This window comes from Cyrtonyx montezumae, unplaced genomic scaffold (assembly GCF_038088225.1).
Source record: "Cyrtonyx montezumae isolate F1298 unplaced genomic scaffold, pur_monq_1.0 scaffold_6, whole genome shotgun sequence".
NCBI classification, from domain to species: Eukaryota; Metazoa; Chordata; class Aves; order Galliformes; family Odontophoridae; genus Cyrtonyx; species Cyrtonyx montezumae.
In genome coordinates this window covers 13614769-13639884 of record NW_027072067.1, presented here as the reverse complement: position 1 = coordinate 13639884, position 25116 = coordinate 13614769, and the positions used below count along the sequence as shown (strand labels likewise).

The following is a 25116-nucleotide window of genomic DNA, read 5'->3' as shown; positions in this document are numbered from 1 at the left end:
TCTAGTTACTCTGTGTGCATTTGCAATTCTGAGCTAGTCACGCAGTGGGACATAGCTCAAATTAATTAGCTAAATTGCTACCTAATGGCAGTAAGATTTGATGCCACTTAATATTTCAGTGCAAACGTGACAGGCAGGTTAACATATTTAAATATGATTGGGTCTCGTTTTCTAATGGTGTACTGAGCTCTTGTTTGGGCCGTCTGTGGCACTCATTGTGCTCAATTAATTCTGCCATTATCTCTAGCCTGATCTGCTATTAGCTCTGACAAAACATACAGCCACCTCGCAGCCCTCTCCTTCAGTGATGACCAACCTGCTGTAAGGATGCTGCAATGAAATACAATGGAGGAAATGCGCTCTATGCTTTGCACATAATTAAGTCACATGAATATCAAGAGACTTAATTACAATTTCAAGTTTATCAGGAGAAAGCTACCAACAGCAGTAGCTTGCAGCCTGCAGCGTTGGGCTGCCCTGTGTGCTGTACAGTTGTTTCAGGCTGCAGAGGAACTCGGGGTGGAAGGTGCCAATTCTTCTTGGTGCCCCATTTCCAAGAAGAGCCACCGGGTTTGCGTAGCACCTCCTGGTTTTCTTTTCTTTCACGCTTTCTTTCTGCCCGCCCTCTCCCCCCACCCCCTTGTGAAGCAGCCCTTCTGGCTTTGTTGTAAGTGTGGTTTGTAATCATTGTACACATCCCAGATGGTTCATGAAAACTCTTTGAAATGCCATCTGCCAGGCGTGTGTCCAGCCGGCAGCCTGTCATTCTGCTACAAGAAAAACGGAGGCGGGTTTTCTCTTCCCCCTGCCTCTCTGAATTGCATTCAGTAACACTTGCTCAGATGTGAGGCAGGATAACAGCCTGAGCATCTGCAAGCAATCTTTGCTCTAGACAGCAACATGGAAAGTGGTTGGGGATTTTTGCTTCGCCCAGATAAGATATCCTAACCAGTGTTGTTTTTATTTTCCCCCTGTTTATTGCTGGAGACCAACGGGAGGTGACAAATGTTATCTCCGTGATGTAATGTTTTTCTTTACTCCATGGCTTGGTGTTTCTAATGCATTCAGTGTGTGTTGCAGGCAGTCGTGCTGATAGCGAGCACATCTGCGATTTTTCGACTTGAACATATTCAGGAAATTAAGAACACTGAGATGAAACAAATAGATCCATTAAAATGGCTCAGAGGAATTATGGCAGGGATATAATTGTCATGTCAAATAGGCAGCCAGCACGAGTAAACTGCTGACTGCAATTTCACCGCTATAAAAATTCAGAAGGAAAAAAAAAATGATTAATAAATACTCTCTGTGGGAAGATATAGATAAAGAAAAGATGAGAACTTGAGAAGATAAAGTAAAATGAATCCTGAAGTTCCTTGATCTTTGTCTCTCACAGTCATATGTTGTCAGTTACTGGGGATGAGCACGTCCCAGTCCCTGCCATTCAGCTCACCTGGCTCGGGGTGATTGACGTTTGGTGGATGCATTCGATGAGGAGTCTGGTTCTCGTTCCATTGGGCTCCAGGCATGGGGAAGCTACAGAACAGCCTTGGATGTACTTATTGCTGCAGTGTTCTGTTCCTCTGATGGGCCTTGTTTAGGGGAATTTGACACGGGCCAAGAGCTGTGGTGCCTCAGTGAGGACCGTTGCAACATGAACATCTGCATCCAAATTGGAAGGAGTTGTTCTGCTAATAGGGTGAAAGTATTCATCATCATCTCCACCCCTTTCTTAGCTTTCCTTCCTCCTACATTTACCTGTTCACACACAGCTTCAGGAGAAGGGATCATAGCAAAAGCACGTATATAGGCTCTCTGAAGGTTGATGATAAATAAAATAAGACTTGAGTTTCTATTTTGAAACAATAAATGGAGGATTTTGAAGGAAGTGGATGTCTATCACAGAAATTAATCTACTGATAGTGATTCAAGGGTGTCATTCCATCAGGACTGACCTCTTGAATAATCTCCTGAATGAATAGGTCATAAGAAGACTTTCCGCTTTCCTGGCACTTGAGGAAAATGTTTGCCAGGTATAGGCATGGTGAATTTATGCTCTTTCAACTTCTGAGAGCTGGAATCTTCCAATTAGTTTCCAGAAGCTCAAGTTCTTTATACTTTCTTTAGTCCTTTTATTACGGGTTTCAGAAATTGTATGCACTGAGGAGATACTGCCCAGGGGCCAGGGTAGTCCCACAGAAGTGAGAAGTCATGCTTTATTAAATATTAGACATGGTTTCCACGCCTCTAAAATTACTCCCAAGACAGCAGCATGGTTGCAACCACAGCACTCAGACACCTCCAACCCGAAGACAGTGCTCTTTTCTCCACTTTAGTTCCTCCTAACATAAATAAAGTATTAAGTAGAAGTAAGGGAGAAGAGGTCTTTATGGTGTGAAAGAATATTTGGTGAGAAAAGGTGATAGAGAAGCAAGGGAAGGCACGTGTTGTCTTATCTGAGAATACAGACTCAATTTTAGAGAAGCTGAAGTGACACTGCTAACGACAAGAAGGTAACTGCTGGTTTCCCAGATACTCAACTCTTTCAGCTGTGTTTCTGCATGGAGTACAAGATATTTGTTTGCCAGTGTGCCTTTAAGGGAATATCAAAACCACTGTGGTTGGGTGGAACAAGCAGTAGCATCAGCTCAGCCCAGGATTTATGTCTTGGTTTGTTTTTATGTGGGTTCCCAACTCTTGCCCTTGCTCTCTGTGTAACACAGAATTGTATTTTATGGATACTGTTGTACCGTTACGATCATTTTTATTGTCCCTTTTAACACTTGATAAGAAAACAGTATTAATGTGCCATTTTTTTTCCTTTTAGGCACAACCCGCCCTCCAAGAGAAGGAGAAGTGCCTGGTGTGGACTATAACTTTCTGACTGTGGAGGAGTTTCTGGAGTTGGAGAGAAGTGGGACCCTTCTGGAAGTAGGAACCTATGAAGGTAAGGAGTCACGGGCAGTGAAAAAGCACTTCAAGGAGCTGTGGTAGGATGTCTACTTTGAATCACCCTTGCTCGAGTTAACGAGCCCCATTTAAGGCCTCGCTTTCTCTCCTAGCCTTCTTGCTTTCCATTTTTGCCTGTACACAGAAGGAATTTCAATATTACTCTGTGCTTCTATCTCTTCTCGTCAGTTAACTAAGAGATTAGCATCGGTAAGCCAGGAAAATCTAAGGTGAGATCTGGCAACAAAACATTGAGGGAAGACAGTGTGGCAGTGAATGAAAATACACCTTTCCTTTGTATCCTTTATAACCGATCTCTCTGTTCACTTTCTCTTCCCTCCTGCTGTCTCTTTCCCCTTCATCTCTTCATCTTTTTCCTTGTGTGCATATCCTTCATCTCCCAATTGTGTCTCAGGGTGCAGCTACATACTGCACTTCTTTTGGCCTTTTTTTTCTTCTTTCTTCTTGGATAATTACTTAGAAACTGAGTCATTGTGTTGATTCTTTCTACAGCACAGCTTTGCAAACAACAGTATTCAGCCAGCCAAGGGGCACTGAAATGTCACTTGGGGTGACAGCAGGGAAAAGATAGCTTGGCCTCTCAAGAAAATGTGAGACAAATTGACTAAATTCAGTTACACAATAGGATTTGTTGAGCTAAAGACGCAATCATTTGAAACTACTTTTGGAGGTATGGGGTTTTTTTTGTTTTTGTTATTATTTTTTCATGGTTTGCATCAACTGTTGCTTGGTCTCACTCTCCCATTTCCCTGAGCTGGCTGGCCCCATCATTACCAGCGCTAACATTCCAGCAGCATCACTTCTCTAAAATGAGCTTTTTCCTCTCCATGTTTCTAATTATAACGTTAAATTAGTTTTCTTTGTCATGGTGCTTGAAATAGATCAGCTGAACTGCTTTGCCATTACTTCCCAATCGTATTTGTTCTGGTAACCTTTCCACTTGGAAAGACAGAGTGGGTAAGTGTCTGTAAGCTGGCTCCTGGGACATGCTGGGAAGTGGCATTCAGGAGCTGCTGCTCCCACCCGGGACAGCTACAGCGTGGTCATTTTGTTGTGTATGTGGTTAAATGCTGTAGCAGCTAAACTATTCGGATTTCATGGGTAACTCTTTTTGAGTTGCAGCGTATGAGGTTGATTTCTCCAAGTCTAATGTTGTTTTTTTTTTGGAGGGACTAATTTGGTAGATGGGGAAGGAGCTTCTCAGCACCATTGTCATCAGCAGTTCTGATGCACAGTGGTGCTGGAGAGCTGGCCCACGGAAAGCCAGTAAGTAGAAAGAAAAAATGACAGTGTATGCACACGTACAGCAAGACATAGATTTTTTTGAATGTAATATGGAAGAAACACAGCTCATTTTTCACTTCCAACTTCAAGAAATTATTTTGCCACCTTCCAGTATTTCTTTAATAGTACTGGTTTTTTTTGCTGGAGGGAAATCTTGTGTATTGGTCAAGACAGTTTTGATCTCAGTTAGACCCCAGAAGATGGTGTGGTTCAGACTCAAGATGGAAACACCACTCATTTTGTTTATCATCTTCCTTAATTGTTTTTAAACGTTTGATTTCTGCTGTCCAAGCTTTGGTTTTTGACCAGTTTTATAGTCCTAGGTTACATCAATTTGCATTTGGTTTATGCTACATTTCACTGCTTTTTTCTTTTATGCCCCTCTGTGGTACAGTTGATTGTATTCTTGACCCTGCCAGTTATGGCTTATTCTAAACCAGATGGATAGAAGTCAGAACAAGGAAATATTCTTCTATTTCTCTCTGGAGAACAGTAAAATAATACCGTTAATGCATAGCTTTTATTATCAATAATGCTGTTTATTGTACCACGCAGGAATTAAACAGTTGGAGAGATTGAGTTACTTTCAGTTACAGTGTAATGAGATGATATAGAGACGAAGCAAGGGTTCAGGTAGAGAATGGAGAATGGTGATGCTGATTAGGGAAATTCTGCCACATGATGAACTGAGAGGGGCAGGAAGCTCCTGACTTCTGCACTAAGGTAGCATGGAGAAAGGACACCATTTCTTTGTAGTGCAGCAGGCAGTTCTTAAGAAGGTGGTGAAATACAGACCCAGTGTGAGTGGTGGGGAAGAACACATTGTGAGGAGCTCTTGAAGTTTGAGATGTCGGTAGCAGTGGCTGAAGCTTGTGTTTCCAGCAGCCCCAGTGCTGACTCAAGCAGGATGATGGTTTGGGGACAGGGTTGTCCTGAGGTTCCCCTTTGGTCATTTGTATCATGAGATGTTGGGTGGGAGATGGATGTAGGTATACTCTGAGTTCTGTGCTACATTTCAGCGAAGTGAACATTGTGTTTTGACATTAACAAACGACATTCATTTGCCTTTTGAAGACATAAAGCCCTCGTGAATGTAGCACTATCACTGGGAAAAGCCCTGGGGGAGAAGATGTAATGCAAGTTTTTGTTTAATAACAGTTACTGAAGAGAGCTTCTGGGGAGAAAGATTAGAAAACGGAGCTTTGAGAAGAGGGGTAAAATGCAGAACTTTGATGCTGATATAGATACTATTGATTTGGAAGGAATAAAGAACAAGCAGAAGAGAACAGCTGGAAACCACAGAATAGTAGGAGAGCATATCAAGTTTTGAAAGAAAAACTTGGGTTTTGAAAGTGCTCTAATTGCGAGGAGAAACTGCAAGCTGAAAAGGTGTTGCCTACCCACTGGGCTGCATAATATCATCAGTACTTCTTCTGGTGCACTGCAAATGTGTTCCTCTGGACAGTTTTTGATTCATGTCCCTGTGAATGCAGAACAAGCATGCCAGCCTCTTTTCTGGCCACCCCCTGGTGTGTTCTACACCCAAAATACTCCATAAAATCACAATCAGGTGGGAGGGTGAATTTGAAAGCCTTAATTCTTGAGGTTCCCAGATACAGATTTAAGGTGCTGCTTTTTAACCATAAAACCTAAAAATCTCCTCTTTCTTCCCTTAAGAAAGTTCTGTTTTGATCAGATGAATCCAGGAGCTCGAGCTGAAATGCTATAGGAGCTGCCCAAAGCTGCCTTGCTGCACCAGTATTGGTCAGTTTTGCACCACATACTTGAGCCAGCTGGTAATTCCCATTGACAGTTCTCATAAGGAAGAAAAAATCTTTTTAGCCAGCACATTGGCTGGACCTTCTGGTAGATAGGAAACTAAGATAATTGCAATCTCAGGCATTTATTGACCAATCCTTCAGCATATAAAATACTAATGGATGCATGGAAGTAATTGTGTAGGTTACTAATTATTTAGCAATTACTTCTGCATTTGAGTTGCAGGCTCTCACAGGGACCCCAAGGGAGTACTGTTTTGAGCAGAGCCACAGCTTCTAGGTTTTATTCCCATTTCTTTCCCAGCCTGCCAGGTGGCCATGGGAAAATCAGGTGGCTGCTCTGTATGTCAGGTTCTCAGCCTGGAGAATATAAAAACAACACTTCTTCCTTTCTTCATTAATATTTCAGCAGATATCCTGTGCCTGCGGTTATCTCCTGTTACAAACAGGAGTGAGATGGTGGCTCTGATGACATTTTGGAGCTGGATGCAGCAGTGGCACTGCGTGGAGACAAGTGGGGACGTTAGCATGGTGGCTGAATTTTGAATGGGGATGGCTGTGTCACCAGGGTCTGGTGAGGCTGGATTAATGAATGCCTGCCCAGCACTTAGTGATCCTCAAAAGAAAAGTGCTGCACTTTATAACATGTGAAGGGTTATTATATTATGGAGTATTATTGTCAAGGCATCATCTTTCATTCACAGGACAAGTGTTATGTGATTGCCAGGAGAAGTAATAAGTAATCTGCATTAGTCTCATGACTAAGATGTAATGGGGTGACTTGCTAACATTTTTAAAGTTTATAAAACTAGCTACTGTAGACAGGGTCTCTGATTGTGGTACTTAATGAGTGTAATAAATTACCTTAACAGTGCAGTTAGAATTTCAGCTGAAGTAGAGAGGTGTATTCAGCAACATGCTTTAAATCAAGATGCCTTTAGCCTATCATGCCTGATGTGCACACTCTGCTTGGTTTTCTCTGCAGCAGCATTGTTCTCCCATGCTGCAGCAAAATGGCAGGATTTTCTTAGCTGTTCTTCTGGTACCTTTACAACCTGTGGGGGCTCGTCAGTTGGTCCAAACTTGAAAGGAGTATCATGTCTGTGCTATGCAGAATGCAAAAAGATTGGGCGAGTAAGGCTGGCAGATGCCGGGGATGCCCATGCAGCAGATCAACATGTTCCACTTAATAAGATAAGATCTGCTTATTAATGTCTCTGTACTGCAGATTGACTCAATAAATCAATGAATGGCTCCTTTGGCACCATATTTTACAGGCAGAGGAGGTACACAGACAAGTGTGTTGGTGCCTGTGACAGAGACAGCAAGTAAAGGCTAATTTCCATTTTTTTTTTCGTTAAAGCAATATCTGTTCTAATATAATAAATTAAGGAGCTGTTTTCTCCTCAGACTACTTGGTAATGGACCAAGAGAAAGAGATACCATCCAGAGGGACCTGAACAGAGTTGAGAAGTGGGCTTACGTGAACCTAATGGGGTTCACCAAGGCCAAGTGCAAGGTGCTGCACATGGGTCGTGGCAATCCTGCACATGTACGGATGGGGAGAAGGGCTCAAGAGCTGCCCTGCAGTCTTTCCTGACCCAATCTGTTCTGTGATCCTGATGAGTATTCACTCACAAACATCTGTGCACTGCAGAAAGATCCCTTGTCTACCTTTGGCTTTTATGTCTAGCTTTCTTCTTCTTTTTTAAACTGTTAGTAAGGTATGTTTTTGTCTGGTTAGGAAGGTATGTTTTTGTCTGGGTGTGATTATCAGTATTAAACATGAGTGCAGCTATACTGAAGTGTCATCAGATAACAATGCTTCATTCTACAAACAGCTAATGTCACGGGTGAGTAACTCTTTCTCTCTAAAGGCAAAAAATTCAAGTATCTAATAGCATTTTAGATTGGCTTTGAATTTCCTTTGGAATTTCTGCTTGGCTTCTCTGTGCGTTTGCAATGAGAAGTTTTCCAGTGTGAGCTCTGTCTGAAGTTATTCCATGACAGTCTTGCTTTTCACTGCTTTTTAATATATCTTCAAACACAGAACTCTAGGCCAGAGGTTGTCCTGAAACACCTCTGATGAAATGGGCATGGTGCATGGCATTTTCTTGATTCCTGCAGCCATGTGCTGGATAGGCTGTGTTCCACTCACTTACCCCGTGTTCTCCATGTATGCCATGCTCAAGTTCATGCTCCCTGTCAATTTATTTGCATGTGAATATAACAAATTATCTAATATAGCAGAGCTTGGAAGCATCCTGAGATACCATGCTTGTCCCGTGCCACCAGTATCTTTCTAAGTATGTGTTACTACAATTATCTTTATTTTGGCTTGTTAGAAATGTTCCATGCATTATAGGTGCTTGGATGTAGCTGCACACAAGCACTAACAATAGCATGTAGCAATACTTGGTGATAACACATGAAAAATTAGAATAAGGGAGACTGATTTGATATTGCCAATAGGGGCACTAACTGCAGTATTTGTTAGATTTCAAGCATAAATTGAAATGTGCAAATGTCATATTTTGACTAATTTAACAAAAAATCCAGACTGATCTTTCAGTTAACCTCACCATTAATAACTGAAGAAATTGACAGAGAATCTGCTCGTTAAAGCAAATTGGATTTGCATATATTGTAAGCTAATTTCTCTGAGCTCTGTTTCGTTGTCTTCGCTTTGCTTCTGATCCAGATGCTATATTTGTGGCCTCCTCCTGGTTGCCTGGATACTCTTGAGTTTCCTCGAGGCAATTGCTAATCAATGTGCAGTTGCAGCTAGGTGAATCCTGCAGACAGCAGCCAGATCTGTCATCGGAATGTGGAAATCTGTAGCAGAATATGATCTGGGAAGAGAACAGAGAAAACAGTGTAGCAGGAGCTCTGCTCCCAGGAATCCATTCATCCTGTGCTAATCAGACATGAGCACTCTTGGCTGTATTAGTTGAGCAGAGGCCTTTCTGCTAAAATGAAGGGTCAGTGGTTCGGTACTTATAGAGTGTGGAGAACACGAGCTGCATCTCAGAAAAGAAAACAATTACATGAATAATTATATTTGAAGTCTTCATGTCGAGACCTTGCCTTAATTTTGGCGCTTATCTCCAAGTCTTTTTGCCCAAATACGCAGTTGCATGAACACAGTGTGCTGCAAACTGCTTTTTAAAATGTGAGCTCTTAATGGAGTCCTTGTTACTGTGGAGAGGTATCTTTGAAGATCAGATACATTCTCATGGACACAGGGTCCTCTGTGCTACACAGAAGCTTTTGATTATCCTGTTGGTGTTTTGTTGTTGTTGTATGTTTGTTTTATAATTGCAAAATTATACCTCACAGCAGGCATCAATAAAAGAGCTCTACTCGCACTTTCCTGAGACAAATGCACTTACAGTCCCAGGCCTAAATCTTTACAGCAAAAGAAAAAAAAATCAAGAGAAATTCTTCCTACAAAAAGAGAATATATACAGTAAAGCCAAGCCTGGAAGGCTCAAGCATCTGAAATGTAAGGCAAGGGACTGCATTCTTCAGTTGGTGTTGTGTCATTGGGGTTAATGCTTGCCCTTGCTCACCGTCTCTTTGCCTCCTTGCGCAGCTCCATCAGGTCTGCTACCATGTCCCACTTGCAGCCACTCTGGTCTCATTTTGACTATCTGCAAGAAGAGACACCTGGCCTCATATCTTTTCAGTTTTAGACCCTTCTAGATTGCATCTGCCATCTTGTGCAGCTCTCTCCATTCCATGAATGGACTCCTGACCACTGTGTCGGAATTGAATGGCAATTGGCAGCAGTTCTTACGGGTTGCTTTCATAGTTTCTTTAATGTGAGGGTAGTAATTGATGCATTTTTTTAAATTACATTTCAAATTCCAGGTTGCTTAAACAACTTAGGATCATGGATGGATTTACTTCCCTTCAGGGGAACATCTAATAATAGCATATTGTTATTTTGAAATACAGCACAAATTTTTCATTATCACTGGCAATCTAAAACTTAAACAAACAAAATAGCCCAAGTTCTCTGGACAGGCAGCACTGCTTTAATTCATAAGCTGCAGGACAGGGTAGATAGCTTTCACTGATTACAGTCTATGCTTGAGCTGGCAGAGGAAGAAGTGTTATGATGATGAGAACTTGTCTTATTGTTGTGATTAGCTGTAACTGAAGTCTAATTACTGTGCGTGATGCTGAAATGTGTAAGCTGCCGACACTTAGAGATAAGGAGATGAAAAGAAATCAACTCATTCCAAATAGCTATTATGCTTTCCTCATTATTATTGGTATTTCTATGTGTTCTCCTGAGTGGTACTTTAGAATACATGGATTAACTCATGGTTTTGGCTGCAAAAGCTGCCACCAAACTTGAGTTGTGGCTAGATGTGTTTTAAGCGACAAAGGAGTGAATCAAATAAGGGTTAGTGAAAGGTGCTTGACAAAGAACACTGTTAATGGTATGTGCATCTGCTGAGTGAATGCATTATTAGCTATTTTTGCAGTTACTGTAGGCAGGATCCCAATGAGAACGAGGAGAGGGAAGGTTCAGGAGCCTGTTTCCCCTAGCAGTCAGACATGAGAAGATGCCCAGGTATTTTATAACTGGTGCTTCAACAGAAAAACAGAGGTTTTCCTGTTGCCTTGCTGAATAAGTCTCCTCATTCCAGCCTCGGGTCATCCCACTAGAGGCATCCTGCTAAGGCACCCATGCCTTGCTGGGAGCTCAGCACCCTGGAGAGTTCTGCTAGAACCACTGTGCTGAGTTCCCAGAATGGTTGGGGATCCTTCGGGCTGGCAGATGCTTGTGTATGCTCATGTACCCTGCTGTTAATAATTAGAGCTGATTGGATATTCAGTACAAATTACGCTGGCTATGGAGTTAGCCCCTTCTGTAGGCTTACAAGTGGCTCACAAAACACTGTTAAAGCATATTTTTAAATGTATGTTTTTTTCATAAACACTGTCAGATTTAATTTGAGCAAATGATGTCAAGTCTGAGTGCTTAAAAACTCTTCCTGGGCTGTTCGCTATCAGTTGCTAATGGTGCGTGCTTGGATTTCTGAGTCACAGGGTAAATATTTTCTCTTTATAATTTGTAGGAAGATAATTTTAAGTGCCAGCCCCTTCTAATGGTGTGTTTGCCCCCACGCCCAAGCCCGCGTGCTGTGCCTTCACAATGAGCTGCTTAGCAAAGAAGAGGTCTGACTGCATCCAGCAAACGTGAGGGGAAGAATATTTCTGTTCCCTCCATCTCTGTCAGCTGGAAGCTGCCTTGGAGCTTTCCTCTGCAGTTCCTCCTCATGAGCTGGGTGCTTTGCCACACCTGTCTGTCCCTGTGTGCATCTGAAGGAGGAGCTGTGTTGTTTGTTGTTTTTCTTTAATATTGGCTCAGACTGAGTCTGCCTCCTGTGGAGGAAAAATAAAAGTTCAGCCCCCATGGCTGCAGTTCCTATGCTCTGCAAAACAAAGCCCACGCATGCATAACCACACTCCATTTCCAGTTCACATTTACTCTTTATGTGCATTCATATATATCTGTGGTGGCCCTCTAAGACAGCACAGACTTTTTTTAGAAAATAATTCTTAGCTAATAGTTGTTCCAGCCAACCATGGCTAGTTTGAGCAAAATAAGTACTGAGGTGGTTTTGGTGTAGGCAAAATCGGCACCACTTCAAGATGCCTGATTTGCTCCTGGGCAAGAGCTCTCCATGAGCTGTTTGTAAGCTCAGCCTTGCTTGTTGGTGGAGGAACTGAAGATGAGCAAATTCAGGTACGTGTCTGTGACTGAAGGAATGATGGTAACATCTATGCTATGGGTTTGTCCAGAAGAAGTAAAAATGTATGTTAGCAACATGCACTGAGCCCCTTCACTCACTTTGTTGCATCCATTGCAAAAGGATTTACAGCAAACCTGAAGTAAATTCGCTCATGTTCCCGTGTGTCGCACTCACATGGATCTGTGGCTTAGCTGTTAACATCCTTGTAAAACACACCTACTTTTTGGAAAAAAAAAAAGAAGCAGAAATAAACATAGAGTAGCAGCGTCTGCCTGGAGAAATGCTGAAGAGGACAGGAGGAGAGCGGAGTGTTTTTCTTTTTTCTTCCCACCTACTTTTGTATTTTTCCTTTTGCACTTTCTCTCCCCCGTTCTTCCTCTTCTCGCATAAACGAGTTCTGCAGTATGTAGAGCATAAGAATAATTTCTCTAGCAGAGGCTGCAACCTGCTTTAGGAACCTCCATCCCCATTAGAGACTTTCCAGAAGAAGTAATTTCCTTCTCTCTATAAATTATGCATCAATGTACATTTAGGATTCTGAAATGACGAACAGAAGATGAAAGCGTTGTGGAGCATCGCCGCTCCCATGGAGCTGAATCCATGACATTGTGTACAGGCTCGAGCACACCTTGTTAAGACAAACCTGCACGTGTTGCTGTCCTGGTACTCAGGCTGTGCTAACACAGAGCAGATCCAATGGAGCCCACAACGTTGGCTTCTGCAACAAAAGCATGCACGCATATGTATGAAAGTAAATAGAAGAACCTTATCTTAGCACCAGAGAGGTTTTTAAGTGCCCTTCATCACGTGCCTTTGGCACGTGGCTTCCTTCCAGTGTAATTGTGGCAATAAAAGGATTTTTAGTACTTTCTGGTGAGTGAATGTTAAATATATTACGTAATTATGGCCTGAAAAATTGAAAAATAATCCTGTTGTGTGGAGCCTATGGAGATAGTTGAGGAATGTAATCAAATGTGCCTGTGTAGTTTAAAGGAGAATCTTATGCTGCTGCAAAAGTGGAAGCTGTACTGGTGTACCCTCACATGGGTATGTGTACAGCCAGGGAGAATATTTGAATCCACTTGTGATTTCCAAATAGCAATCATTGAAAGGCTAATTGCATGTAAACTGACGCGTGTCACTGATCTCTGCGTGAAAGGATCCTGTTGGGCAGAGGAGCAGGGCCTGGTGGTGGAACCCAAGCTCCTGTAGCTGCAGAATCCGCTTCCAATCCTGAGCTTCCCTGAGGGTTTCAGAGCACGTCGAGCACTGTGGTTCTGCTTGGGGTGAAGTGAACCCATGCCAAATCTCCGCGTGGTTCCTATGCCACTGCATTCCGTGCTTCTTCCAGCATCACTTCAGGGGACACCGATGTATCCCAGGCGCTTTGCAGTGCTTATGTCACCCCTGGAGCTGATGCCAGGGGCCGTGCTGGCACAGTGCCACTGTGTGTTTGTCCATCCCAGCTCTGCCTCGAGGTTTGGTTGTTCACTTCTACCCACGCTGACCCAACTGCTGAGCTTCCTCTTAGGAGGAAGCAGTGCCACGTGGTGCCCCTCCTTTTCTCTCCTTTGACAAAGTTTTCCTTCAGAGAGAGAGTGACTAGGTTTTGCTTTTAAATGCAACATCCACTCTAAAAGAACCTGTGTGTTAAAGCAGGCCATGGAGCCTTTCATCACTTCGCTGGGTGATAGCAGTCATGAATTTTTTATTTTCTGCAGGGCTCACTCCAGATCTGCCACAGCATTGTGTGGGTGCACACATGTAAAAAGGCTACTAATTGAAATTCAGCTGTAATGAGATGAAGTTTGGTATTCACCATGGCTGCCTTTTGTTTTAGCCCTTGTACGCTCAGTGCACCTAAACAATGGGACCATTGCTTCCGCTTTTAGATCTGACAAGGATAACTTAAAAGGCAAAAATATTTCCGTGCCTGCTCTAGAGATGAAATATGCCCCTCAGAAAATGGAAACGCTGTGTTCGTTTATTTATTTATTTACATATTAGTGGGGAGGGACAGAGATTTTGATGGAACTGAGAATGAAACAGAAATCTCGCTGCTTTAAACTGCTCCCTTCTGAAGATGCAAATGTGTTTCTATTGCCTAGGTAACTATTATGGAACACCCAAGCCTCCCAGCCAGCCCCTCAGTGGGAAAGTGACTTCCACCGATGCTCTGCAAAACCTGCAGTCTGGCTCCAAGCAGTCGACTCCAAAGCGAACCAAGTCTTACAATGATATGCAAAATGCTGGCATAGTGCACACAGAGAATGAGGAAGAGGACGATGCACCTGAAATGAGCAGTAGCTTCACAGGTAAATGGAAAATACCACAGTCTGACAGTTAGGACACACGGGAAAGATTTTTGGAGGGGTTAATTTGTTTGTCTGTTTGTGGTCTTTGCTTCCTGGGAAGCATTTTATTTTGCAGCATTGCATTTTGAAGTCCTGCGGCGTTGGAAACTGCTAGATTTTTAATAAGGGTTCTTAAACAGTGAAGAATAATTGAGAATTTTATAAAAGATGTTCTGTGGTAACGTGCAGTTTCATCATTAAGGACACATTCATATTTCTTTCAGAAACTGTCTGTTGGGTACAGACAGATTCTGCTTTCACTTACTCCAGTGTAGATTTCAATTACTCCGCTGAGCCAAATGACAAGTTTAAGTACAGAAAGATGAAATGATGTCTGGTAGAAATTAAAGGTAACATTTGTAAATCCCTTTATGCTCTGAGTTAATCATTCTGGCAAACGCAGAGATTTTTCTTAAAAAGAATCATGTAATTACTTCTGATGTCAAGGAACATGCCATCATTTTGAACTTCGCTTTGTGGACAGTCAGCTTGAAATATAAGTCTCCCACTGGAAATCAGAAACTTTCTAAGTTGAAATGATCTTGAATACTACATGAGATACACTCATCTTCATTGTAAATTAGCCCAGAACCTCAATTCTGTCTGTAGCTTTGTCAGCTCATTGCGAGTTCAATCTCAGCCAAGCTCAGAAAGTTCAAGGAAGAGCTTGACCTGTGGTTGAGTTCCAGTCATTAAAATCAATATGAAATGGCTCAGGCAGGGCACATTTGAGACTAATTATTGCTCCTTCTAAAATAAATGACTATCCTATCGCCCTCCTTGCACCAGGAGGTACTGCATGCAATTACAAGATCCTCTTCCCCACGGTGCCTTCCAACAGACTGAGAAATGAGGCCTCATGTCCTGCACAGTGCAGATCGTAATGTCCCTCTGGCCATACTCAATCATTGGCTGAAAGATCGCTGGAAAATTCAGTCATTTGAAGTTACACATCTCTTTGGAGCTTGAGAAACACTTAGGCCAAAATGTAGTTTTGGTCTTCTCGTGGCCAAGCTGTCAAGTGGTTTTGAGGGTTGTGCTCTGCTTGGATGTTATCCTGCACATTTTTCCAACCCAAATCACTGCTAACTGGTCTCATCCCACCCAGGCTAGGAATCCCTGCCTCAGCCTTCCAGCTCCTTCATGAGGTTTTTCACCTGGGGGTCATTTTTCATGGGCTGTGAGGTGGCAGCGAGCTCAACTCCTATTGCAGGGTCTGATTTTAGGAGGAAGCCGTCGAGAGATGCTATTTGCCTTCCTTTCCACTCATCTCAGTGCATTGCCCCTGAACTGACTGTAGCATCATTTATTTTCCTTGTTTTATTTCAACAAGATGAAATACTGGAAGATGCGACTCATTTGTCACAACGTTCTCACACCTTGGCCCCTTGCCTCCATGAATTGGGCACAGAATCAAGAAAAGAGAGATATTCCTCCTATACCAAAGTGATTCCTTATGCTCGTTTCATGTGTAAGTGTGCTAGTCACATTAAAATGCTCCCACTTCCTTAGCAGACCTCTCAGTGACTTGTGTTTTTCGGGCTGTGGCATGTTTACACTCACAGTCTTAAGCTGGTGATGATTCATTCATGCCTTTTTATCTTGTCAGCTTCTACCTAAAAATATCAAACAGCGGGAAGGCTGAAAAGCAAGCATCTTGAGAGTGCTGCTGTAGTCTAGATCTTTTTTCTTCCATCTTCCGTCTTATTATTTTCAGTATCTCATCTTTTTGCCAAGGCAGCATGCATGGTTGAAATAGTACAGGAGCTGCCATTGGAGGGTCCCCCCAAAAAATAGGGCTGGGCACTCTGAGCTGAGTTGTAATTATGGATAGAGTGAATGACGAACGCTGCTTCAAGTATATAGATCAAAACAGCACAAATATAAGCGTGGATAGTATTTCCATAAAGGGAGAGGGAACAAATAACATCATAAAATACCCCTTAGTGACTTTGGTAGAATACAGTGAAGATCTGTGTAGTAGAGCTCTCTAGACAGCTCAAACAGACACTTCTGAACAATGTGTGGACACGTGGTGCAGTGCTAACATTCATTTTAATTTTTAATTAAAAGAAAAAAAAAAAAGCATTGCTAGAGAAGTTCACCACTGTCTTGTTGACTTTGAGTTTCTGGCTGCCTTGTAAAGCACCTCTCCTTTTGATTGTTTTCTTCAAATAGGAAGTGTTATTCTCCTAATCCTTAATACTGAAAATGTGTTCAATCTACAGCAGAGTCTGGTGACCAAGACGAGCATCACACACATATCGTCAGAGACACAGCCCCACCGTCTGCGATTGATAGCCACACCAATCTTCCCACCACGGAACCATCTCAGAGCCTCCCTCAATACCTACCTCCTTCAGCTGAGGATAACCTAGGTCCTCTGCCGGAAAACTGGGAGATGGCCTACACCGAGAACGGAGAAGTCTACTTTATAGAGTAAAGCACATTCTCATTGCTGTGATTCCATCTCTCTCCTCCTCTGTGGGCATAAGTAAACCTCTGTGGATGCATTGTGTGTGTGTGTGTGTATGAAATATTTAGTGTCTGTGTTATGTTGCAGAGCTAGAAGTTCTTTTACTGCTTGAGAAGGGCTTTTGCATTTCCTGATTGGATTAACGTCCAGATGACTCCCAAGTTCAAAGACAGGGGAATTCCTCCACTCCTGCACAGAGCCAGGCTTTGTGCATTGTCAGAAGAGTCAGACGTGTTAACACGCTGCAGTGATCTGCAGAAGGCATAGTTCTGTGCAAAGCAGGAACGGTACATTCAGGAAAGCAAAGAGCACCAGGTGTTGTACAGGCTTTGCCTAAAAGCTCTGCGCTGTCAGCAGCTTTATGATGATATTGATTTTTTCTTCGTGCCATAAATAATAGTCTCTAATTATACTTGTCTAGATTTATTGGGATAGTAGTAACTTATAAAACAGGACCTGTTGTGGAGCTGAGCTAGATTAAAATTCAATTAGCTTATGAAACTCGAGGCCTGAGCTGTGCAAGCAAAGGGAGGGGAGCGGAATTGATTTGTGCTTTGGGAGAAGCCAAGAAGCAGTTTGTCACTGCAGGCTTTCTCTTGGCTACAGGGTCAGGAGAGCACATTAGAGAAGAGTGCCAGATTGCTGGAGAAACTGGGGGAATTTTGAGCACAGAAGCACCTTAAATGCTTTGTTGGACCTTTTGCAGGAGAGCCATAGACATGGTGGAAAAACATTGTCTGCATCCACACCTCACTGTCTGATGGGAAAATCTGATTTTGAGGGTGCAAACACGTGGGGTGATTCTGTGCGAGAGTGTGTTGGTGTGGATGTGGTGCTGAATGGCCACAGTTCCATTAATTCTAAGGACAAGCTGAGCCTAGAAACAATTTAGTGTGATTTGCATCAGGCTTATGTGCTGTGTGCATCCAAGATGGCTCAGACACCTGTAGCCACTGTCTGCACCACTTTGAGTCATCAGGTTGGGTTGCAGAAGGGAGCAGTATGGGAACATCTGAGCTGCATGCACACCACCAGCACAGGTTCAGGGGGGCCAGAGCTGTGTGCTGGAGGACTGACCCTGCCAGCTTGTAGCTGAAGTGATTTGGCCCTCAAAATACATTGTTCTGATGTGCAAATTGGGATTTTCCTTACCCCGAGTATCCCAGCCCTTGTTACCCTGTATGCAGATCAGTCCATGTTGCATGTATGTCACAATCCCATCTGTCTGTGTGATCTGAAAGGTGTTCAGCTAAATTCTCTGTGCCTTAACTAACCACACAGTTGTGAGCCTTGGGTTACTGATGCAAAATTGGAGGAAATATGTAAATTTTCCATTTCTCTCCTCCCACAGTCCTTTTTCTCAGGTATGCTACAGAGTTTCCTATTTATGAGTTGACAGAACCCCTTCTGCTTTATTGTTTTGAATTTGCCTGACTTGCTGAATTTCTGCCATTCAGTTTTCTAGCTGGAGGATAAAACAAGAGGTTTTAAAAGTTTGCTCATCTCACCTTGGGCAGGCAGGGCAGCAGGATGTGTAAAACAGGACTTCTTATAGAACTGTGGAATCATTGTGCTTGGAAAATCCACTAAGGTCATCAAGTCCAACCCCAACCCATGCCTGCTAACCATGTCCCTCATTGCCACATCTCCAAGTTTCTTGAACACATCCGGGGATGGTGACCCCACCACCTCCCTGAGCAGCCTGTTCCCATGCCTCACCACTCCTGAGAAGATTTGCCTGATATCCAACTATTTGGATCCTAGGAGCAGGGCACTCATATGTCCTAGCAGTAAGTTTGCTGGTCAGGTGTTAGTTTCTCAAGGATCACAGCTCTCATTATGGCATTTCCTATGTCACGAGGCTGTTGTGAGACTGTTGTGAGGCTGAGGTCAGGCTTGTAAACCTCTCTTAAGACTTTGAAGGAGAATAGTTTTACTATGGTATTGAAGCTTCAATTAATGAGGAGTGTTGATTGCTAAACCAGACAAATAGCACCTCAGGGACCAGCAGGTTATCTTTGCAGGTCAGGTCTGTGATGACATCAGGCTGTGGCATTACATTACAAGCTCGTCTCCATGTGCAAATGAAACGATGGGAGAAGATAATTTTTTAGGAAACAAACTGTAAGGTTGTTGACACTGCAGCCTTCACTGCTGGGACAAGCTGCCAGGGGTTTTGTAGGAAGAAAGAGTTGAGAGCAAAGCTGTTCTGCTTCCATAGAACGTTTCTGTTGGTGTAACTAGAAGTTGTCACCAGAAGTTTTGCTTTTGACTGATGTGAGGGCCAAATCCCAACAAATGTTAAAGGTCTTCTGCAGTGAGAAATGTCACTGCATGTTTTATGGGGAAAGGGAAATTTCTCAGAGCAAATGGCTCTGAGACAGCTCCTGGAATTAAGAGACAAATAAGACAAAAGTCAGGAAATTCATGCTATAATTTTGTAGCTTTCGCATGCCTCCTGCCTGTCAGGAACACTGATTTTCATATTTTAGCTTTTTGTTTTTCACCTTTGTTTTTACAGTGCCATGATTCCCGTGGGATTTGGTGGGGCTAGCTTGCAGAATAGCAAATTGCAGTGCTGCTGCTACTGAGGCAAAAGTATGCCTTCAGGTCTGCTGAATAATACAGAGGAATATATTTTTTTGTCACTGATACTTCAGCTCTGGTTTATTAACAAAGGTCAAATTTCCATTTTTTGTTTCCAGCCATAATACAAAAACAACATCTTGGCTAGATCCACGGTGCCTGAACAAACAGCAGAAGCCTCTAGAAGAATGTGAAGATGATGGTAAGAGACTGGGAGTAGTTAATTAATAATGTGTTTGGTCCGTTAGCTTTCTCTTTTGATAACCTGTGTTCAGAAATTTGTAAAAACAATAATAAGGTTTATGAGTATGTGCGTAGAGGTGATGTTCGTTATGTTGTAAAATCACTGTCTGTGTGTGTAAGCCATCAGGAAGGCTGATCATTTAATGAAAGTCAGAGAGAGATGGTAGAAGGAAGAAGCTGTTTTTTGCAGTGGCTTTTCAGTACCCACCAGTGCTGACTGTCCCCCAGCACCATGTGGGTCCCTGTGTACCAGGAACACAGCAGGGCCTCAGTGGGCTCCATTGCATTAGCCTGCTTTACATGAATTGAAAGAGTTGTGTTTGGGCAGAAATAACTCGATTGCTTCACTTTTAATGTTAAAGTCTGGAGGTGCACTTGGTGTTAGGATTGCTGTTGGAAATTGTAGTTTCTTGCCACTGATAATCTGCATCGATGTAATTTTGTATTCCTTGAGATGTTGGAAATGCAAGCCATTGTCCAATTTAGAGCAGCCAAAAGCAGGACTGCTAAAGGAGGTTCTTTCCCTGCGCTGGAAGAAAAGGGAGTAGGGACAAAAATAACATAAACGTTCAGGATAACTTGCTTGGAAATTTTGCTCTACAGACCAGAAAAGATGTTGATGTCCTAGTGAATAATTTTGTTTAACATAATGCTATCGTGATGGACAGATAATAAGAACAGGTTTAGCTCATCCGTGTTGGTCCTGTCCTGGTAAAATTAATTTTCATAACTTGATTAACCTCCTACTGGTGTGAGTCAGCTCATTGTGAGTTGTGATTTTCATAGAGTCATTAAGGTTGGAATGACTACTAAGATCATCTAGTCCAACCACGATTTTATTTTGGAAAAGGATCAACTTTTACATTTGACCGTTTTTTACTGGTAGGTGCAAACCCCCATTCCTATTTTTGCACCATGCAGCTTTTCAGACCTCCCCTTCCTCTCACATGTGAGGTCTGGAGGACGTGCCTTGGCAGTTCACCCACCATACCAATAGCCCTGGTGACACCACACTGCACTTCTTGCATTGGGGAAAGCCTTCTAAACTTCTTATCCTCTTTGCAATTACAAGACAAGCTCTGGGATGATTTCTTTAGTGGGGATTGTAAATGTACAGCTGTGTCACTTTTTTTAATTTAGTTTGTAATTTTACAGAGCAGCAGCATTTTTGTTTATCGTGTCCTTAAAATTATCTAATTGCATTTTCCTACATGCCCCTCCACTTCATTCACCAAGTTGCTCATTAATGAACGTTTTTAACATTCAGTAATTAGACAAGTTGCTTCGTAGGTGCAGCAGTGCACTGCAGTGTTTTGCCTGGCTGCTCTGATCTTCCTTCACACATAAGAATGATTATAGGTCCAAGCACTAAGAAGTGAGAAAATTATTTTTACTGCCTCATGGAAATTGGGCGTTTCTTGGCAAGGGTCGTGTTGGGGTCCCATTGAAGTTACAGGACTCCAGCTCCGTTTTCTGTGTGTGTGTTGTGTGTGTATATGTGAGTTTCAGGCTCGATCCCATCCTGTTTGTGGGTTTTGTGACCGTTGGATGTTCTTTCTGACTTGTCGGGTGTTATTTCTTTGTGAGGTGTGTCCCTGACAAGTTACTAGTGGTTTTGAGTTGTTCATACTATCAGAAGACCTCGTGGTTCATATTTCACGTTAATGTTCCTGAACAAATGTTGTGGTAGAATCTATTGCAGATCATGGAAGTGTTTTCTAGGTATCCACATTCTCAAAAGCAATGCTGTGACACTACACCTTCTGTTTGCTTCTGTCATTCATTTATATGGCTGATGCTTTAGGTCCACGATTGTTTTTACCACCTTTGTTCTGGTTTTGTCATCATCTTTCATTTTTCTGACTGCATTATTATTATTTATAGGCTGAGCAATACTTTAATCATCTGTGTCACTGTTAACTTATGAATATGGAGCAGATAATGACAAATGGAGCAAGAGCGAATATTGATGGCTTTGTGTATTTGAAAAACTATGTGATCTTTGTCCCAGGTTCCTCTAAAACTGCAGAATTCCCATTTGTGCCTTACCAGCACCTCTGGACTTTGAGGTGGGCCTGTGGCTCCAGTTAAATGACTCATGAGTTGCTTCATGTCCATCTTAAATCATCTGAGTAGTTACAGTGAAGTCAATTAGACCTTTCACGTGCACAAATTTAGCTCTGTTCTTGAGAACCTTGCTACGTTAGTTCTTATTTAGATGCAAGGTTTTTCTCAGATTTCTTCATTGGCATTCAGATCTGGACACCTGATAGATCCGTATGTCTGCAGAATGGATGACAAAGGTCAGACCATGCAGATCTGAGGGAGAAGCTTCACTGCAGTGAGAACTACACAAGTGTGTTGCTTTGCCACTTCGAACTGTGGCATGAAAGTAGTCAATTGATACAGGTATTCCATTTTTTTTCATTATGTACATGAAATCCATCAATATTCTGGTCACTAGATTGTGATTAATGGGAAGCTTGGGCTCAATCTGTAGAACATTAGTGCTGGTTCTGCTGTTTGCTATAGGGAATTTCTTGCTTGGTGCTGGTATCTGAATTTTTCTTTTAATTTTTTCTATCTCATTTACTGCTCTTCCCTTGGAGAAGAAGGGGTACACACGGAGGAACTGGACAGTGAACTAGGTAAATCATCCATCTCTCGTTTTGATGTTTGACTTCAACTGCACTGTGTTAAGCCTTTAATTACTTTCTCCTTTTTGTCATTTTGCATCTTTCAAATTTGCTCATTTCAACAAGTTTAATTTAGCAACAAAACTTCCCTATCCCACAGAGGTATTGGTCTTCCTCTAGTCCTGCACAGATTTTCTTACTGATTTGGGGTTTGAAGAAAGCTGGAGGGCCTTAAATGTGCAAGGTTTGTTAGAAGTTATGTCCCCCTGCAGAAGTTAGGAGCTTTTACATTGGTATCGCTGGTTCAGGGTGAGGCTTAAGGTTGCCAGAGCTGAAATGAAGTGGCTGAAGGTCAAAAATACTTTGCAGACAAGAGAATCAAATTGTGTTCTAGGAAGTTTCAGTATTACACAGGACGCTTTTGCTGAGCTTGTGAATGAAGCAGGAGAACATTTTGCCTCAGTAGGTGATTTTATAAGCAGATGATTTTCAATTATGTGGTACACTTACTTGCTGCATCCTTTTGTGAAGAGTGCTGTCTTGATATCTAATCTCAGCTGTGCTCGTTCTGTTTATCCTGATGCTGGAGGTAGTTGTTGCTTCTGTTCAGCTATGCTCTAGAGCACTGAGAGGCATGAGATTGCATAGGATTTTGTTTCCACTACATCTGTTATTGTTTTAAGATGACTGTATTTACAGTTTAAATTTTTGCATATAGGAGGGTTGCAGTACAAGAGAATTAACCTCCAGTGTCTGTAATGCTTTGCAAGTTATTTTGCTTTCTGCTTTTGTGTGATTGATAGGGCATTGGCAGCCAGCAGCTTTTGAGTGACTTCTAGCACTACTCCAGGAGTTGTTCTCCTGGGTAATATGCCTGGAATAGTGCATGAGGAGAAGGTTTGTAAACCAGATGCAGGAAAACTCATTAATTGATAAGCCTGACCCCAGGTCTGGAGGCACTTCTGCACCCAAGTGTTTTGCTTAAACATCATGAGATGTTCCCTTTGTTGTAATGCAGGAAACCTTTATTGAGATCATAGCCCATTGATACACATTGAGATTAGCAAGTAATGCCATGAGAGGAAAGAGATGTTCAAATGGTTCAACATTAGCGAGGGGGCATGGAAATACTCAGGCTGTTCACTAAGTGCACTAGTGTTTAATATAAACATGTTGTTGCCAGATAAATAGCTCTGCAGTGTATCTGCAGTTTGCTTTATGAATATGAGAAAATGGAAGGTGGAAGTATGTTTCAAAGAAATGGACTCAACGTGGAGCAGTAGATCACCTCTTATATTATCACCCTTCTGTTCTTAGAAGGTTGTACTAAAGGGCACAAAGATGCATGCTTTGGAGTAGAATTGTTAGGTGGTTGGGCAGATCCTCCTGGACTCAACTACATGGGGAGAAGTATGAGTGGAGCACAGTGAACTCATCTTCCAGCTCCTTTATGGTTGGGTACAACTCATATGCCTGCTTTTGGAGTTCTGTTGTAATCCATCCACCCATATTCCCTCAGTAGAATAGGGTACTAAACAAGTGCACCTCAGTAGGAGTCTGAATATTTACCTCAGACTTAAAAGTATAAAACTGGGTATTTTTCCTGAATTTACTTGCTAACAAATGCCCTGAGACTGCAGAACACTACATGCCAAATTAAAATCCACGTGGCTCACTCAGACTCCTAATGGTGCAAAATGTATTTTTGAAGTCTTATGTTTATGACAAATTCTAATACCCTAGGTCATCTTTAGTTCGGCAGAAGAGGTAGAGAAGGGAGATGAATTATTTAAAGCAGCTAAGAAGCTCGACTGCGCAACGTGGCTATGGAAAATAATGGTTTAGATTGCTATGGAGATTACTGCCATTAGATAAATTTCATGAGGCTTTTAGAAGTCTGAAAGTGCATCTACGTAATCAACAAGTAATGTGTTGAAAGCTGCTGTTTTTTTTGTATTGGTATTTCTGGAAACATAGATGTAGGTTCTTTAAATGGAATGCTGAAGAGATAGAAAACTGTCCAGTAGCCTGACATCATTTTGGCACGAGAGCATTTTTGGGGTTAAGAATGCATTGAATTTTTGTCTTTCCATGGACAGTCTTTAAAAGAAAAGGAAAAAAACCTACAAAATTTAACACAAAAACCTGCTGTAAATAGAAGAAAAGCATAGTATTTTTGTTTGAACTGCAAAAATCAAAAACAATACTAAAAACTAAACATAGCTGAGCAAGAAAAATGGTGGGAAACTACTTTGAGGCATTCATACATTACCTCTCCCTTCCTGAATTCACGTTTTTCCTCCTCCACCGCTTCATCTTTGACATTCTACTTTCACCATGGGGCAAATTAAGAGCAAAATGGCTGCTACAACTTGATGTCCCTGATTGCTTGCTAAGTTTTAATCTAGCTGTACCAAAAATCTTCAAGCTGGCCTCAGGATGTTTTCACCAGAGAGGACTCCTTTGCAAACCAGAGTTACCTTTGCAAAGAGACTTTCAGGATTACCACTCTTTCTCACTTTTGTTCTTGTACAGTTCTCATACTTCCTTGCACAGTGTGGAGGATTATCAGTTTCTGAAGCATTCATTTCAAATCAATCCTCTGATAAACTTGTGTAGTATTTTTATACTCAAAACTTAGCACTGGCTTGCATTTAATTGCTTATGTCTCAAGGAATCCAAAGGTGTTAAATCTAATAAGGATAAAACAGTGGTAGGAATGTAAAACCTACCTTCTATCTGCAAATAAGGGAACATGGAGCGAAAGCCATGCAACCAATTTCATCTTATCTTCAGCCAGCTCTGAACACAGACATAAACTTTGAGCAATTAGCCCATGTGTGTTTGTGTAGATTCTGTTCATCTCCAGTCTGGAGATATTTCTGTCCTTATGGTAACATAGCTGAAGTCTATTAAGGCAGGATGAGATAGTTACATTTATCCAAATTAATGGGCCATTGCTGATTGTATTGGTTGAGCAATTGATACTGTGAATGAAAATAAATCTTTGCATTTGAT

The 25116-nt window shown here is 42.1% G+C and overlaps 1 protein-coding gene across 17 annotated transcripts in view; it reads left to right on the top strand.

The window, feature by feature from the left end:
- The window catches only part of MAGI1 (membrane associated guanylate kinase, WW and PDZ domain containing 1), a 286033-nt gene that overhangs the window by 201165 nt on the left and 59752 nt on the right, over positions 1–25116 (top strand). For 9 of the 17 annotated variants that reach the window (XM_065749534.1, XM_065749529.1, XM_065749532.1 and 6 more), the window contains exons 3-7: positions 2828–2947; positions 13912–14118; positions 16386–16596; positions 19339–19421; positions 22072–22110. In XM_065749534.1, coding sequence (XP_065605606.1) covers positions 2828–2947; positions 13912–14118; positions 16386–16596; positions 19339–19421; positions 22072–22110 — 660 coding nt within the window. The remainder of the gene's footprint in view (positions 1–2827; positions 2948–13911; positions 14119–16385; positions 16597–19338; positions 19422–22071; positions 22111–25116) is intronic. The other 8 variants (XM_065749538.1, XM_065749536.1, XM_065749535.1 and 5 more) reach the window with 2 other exon arrangements.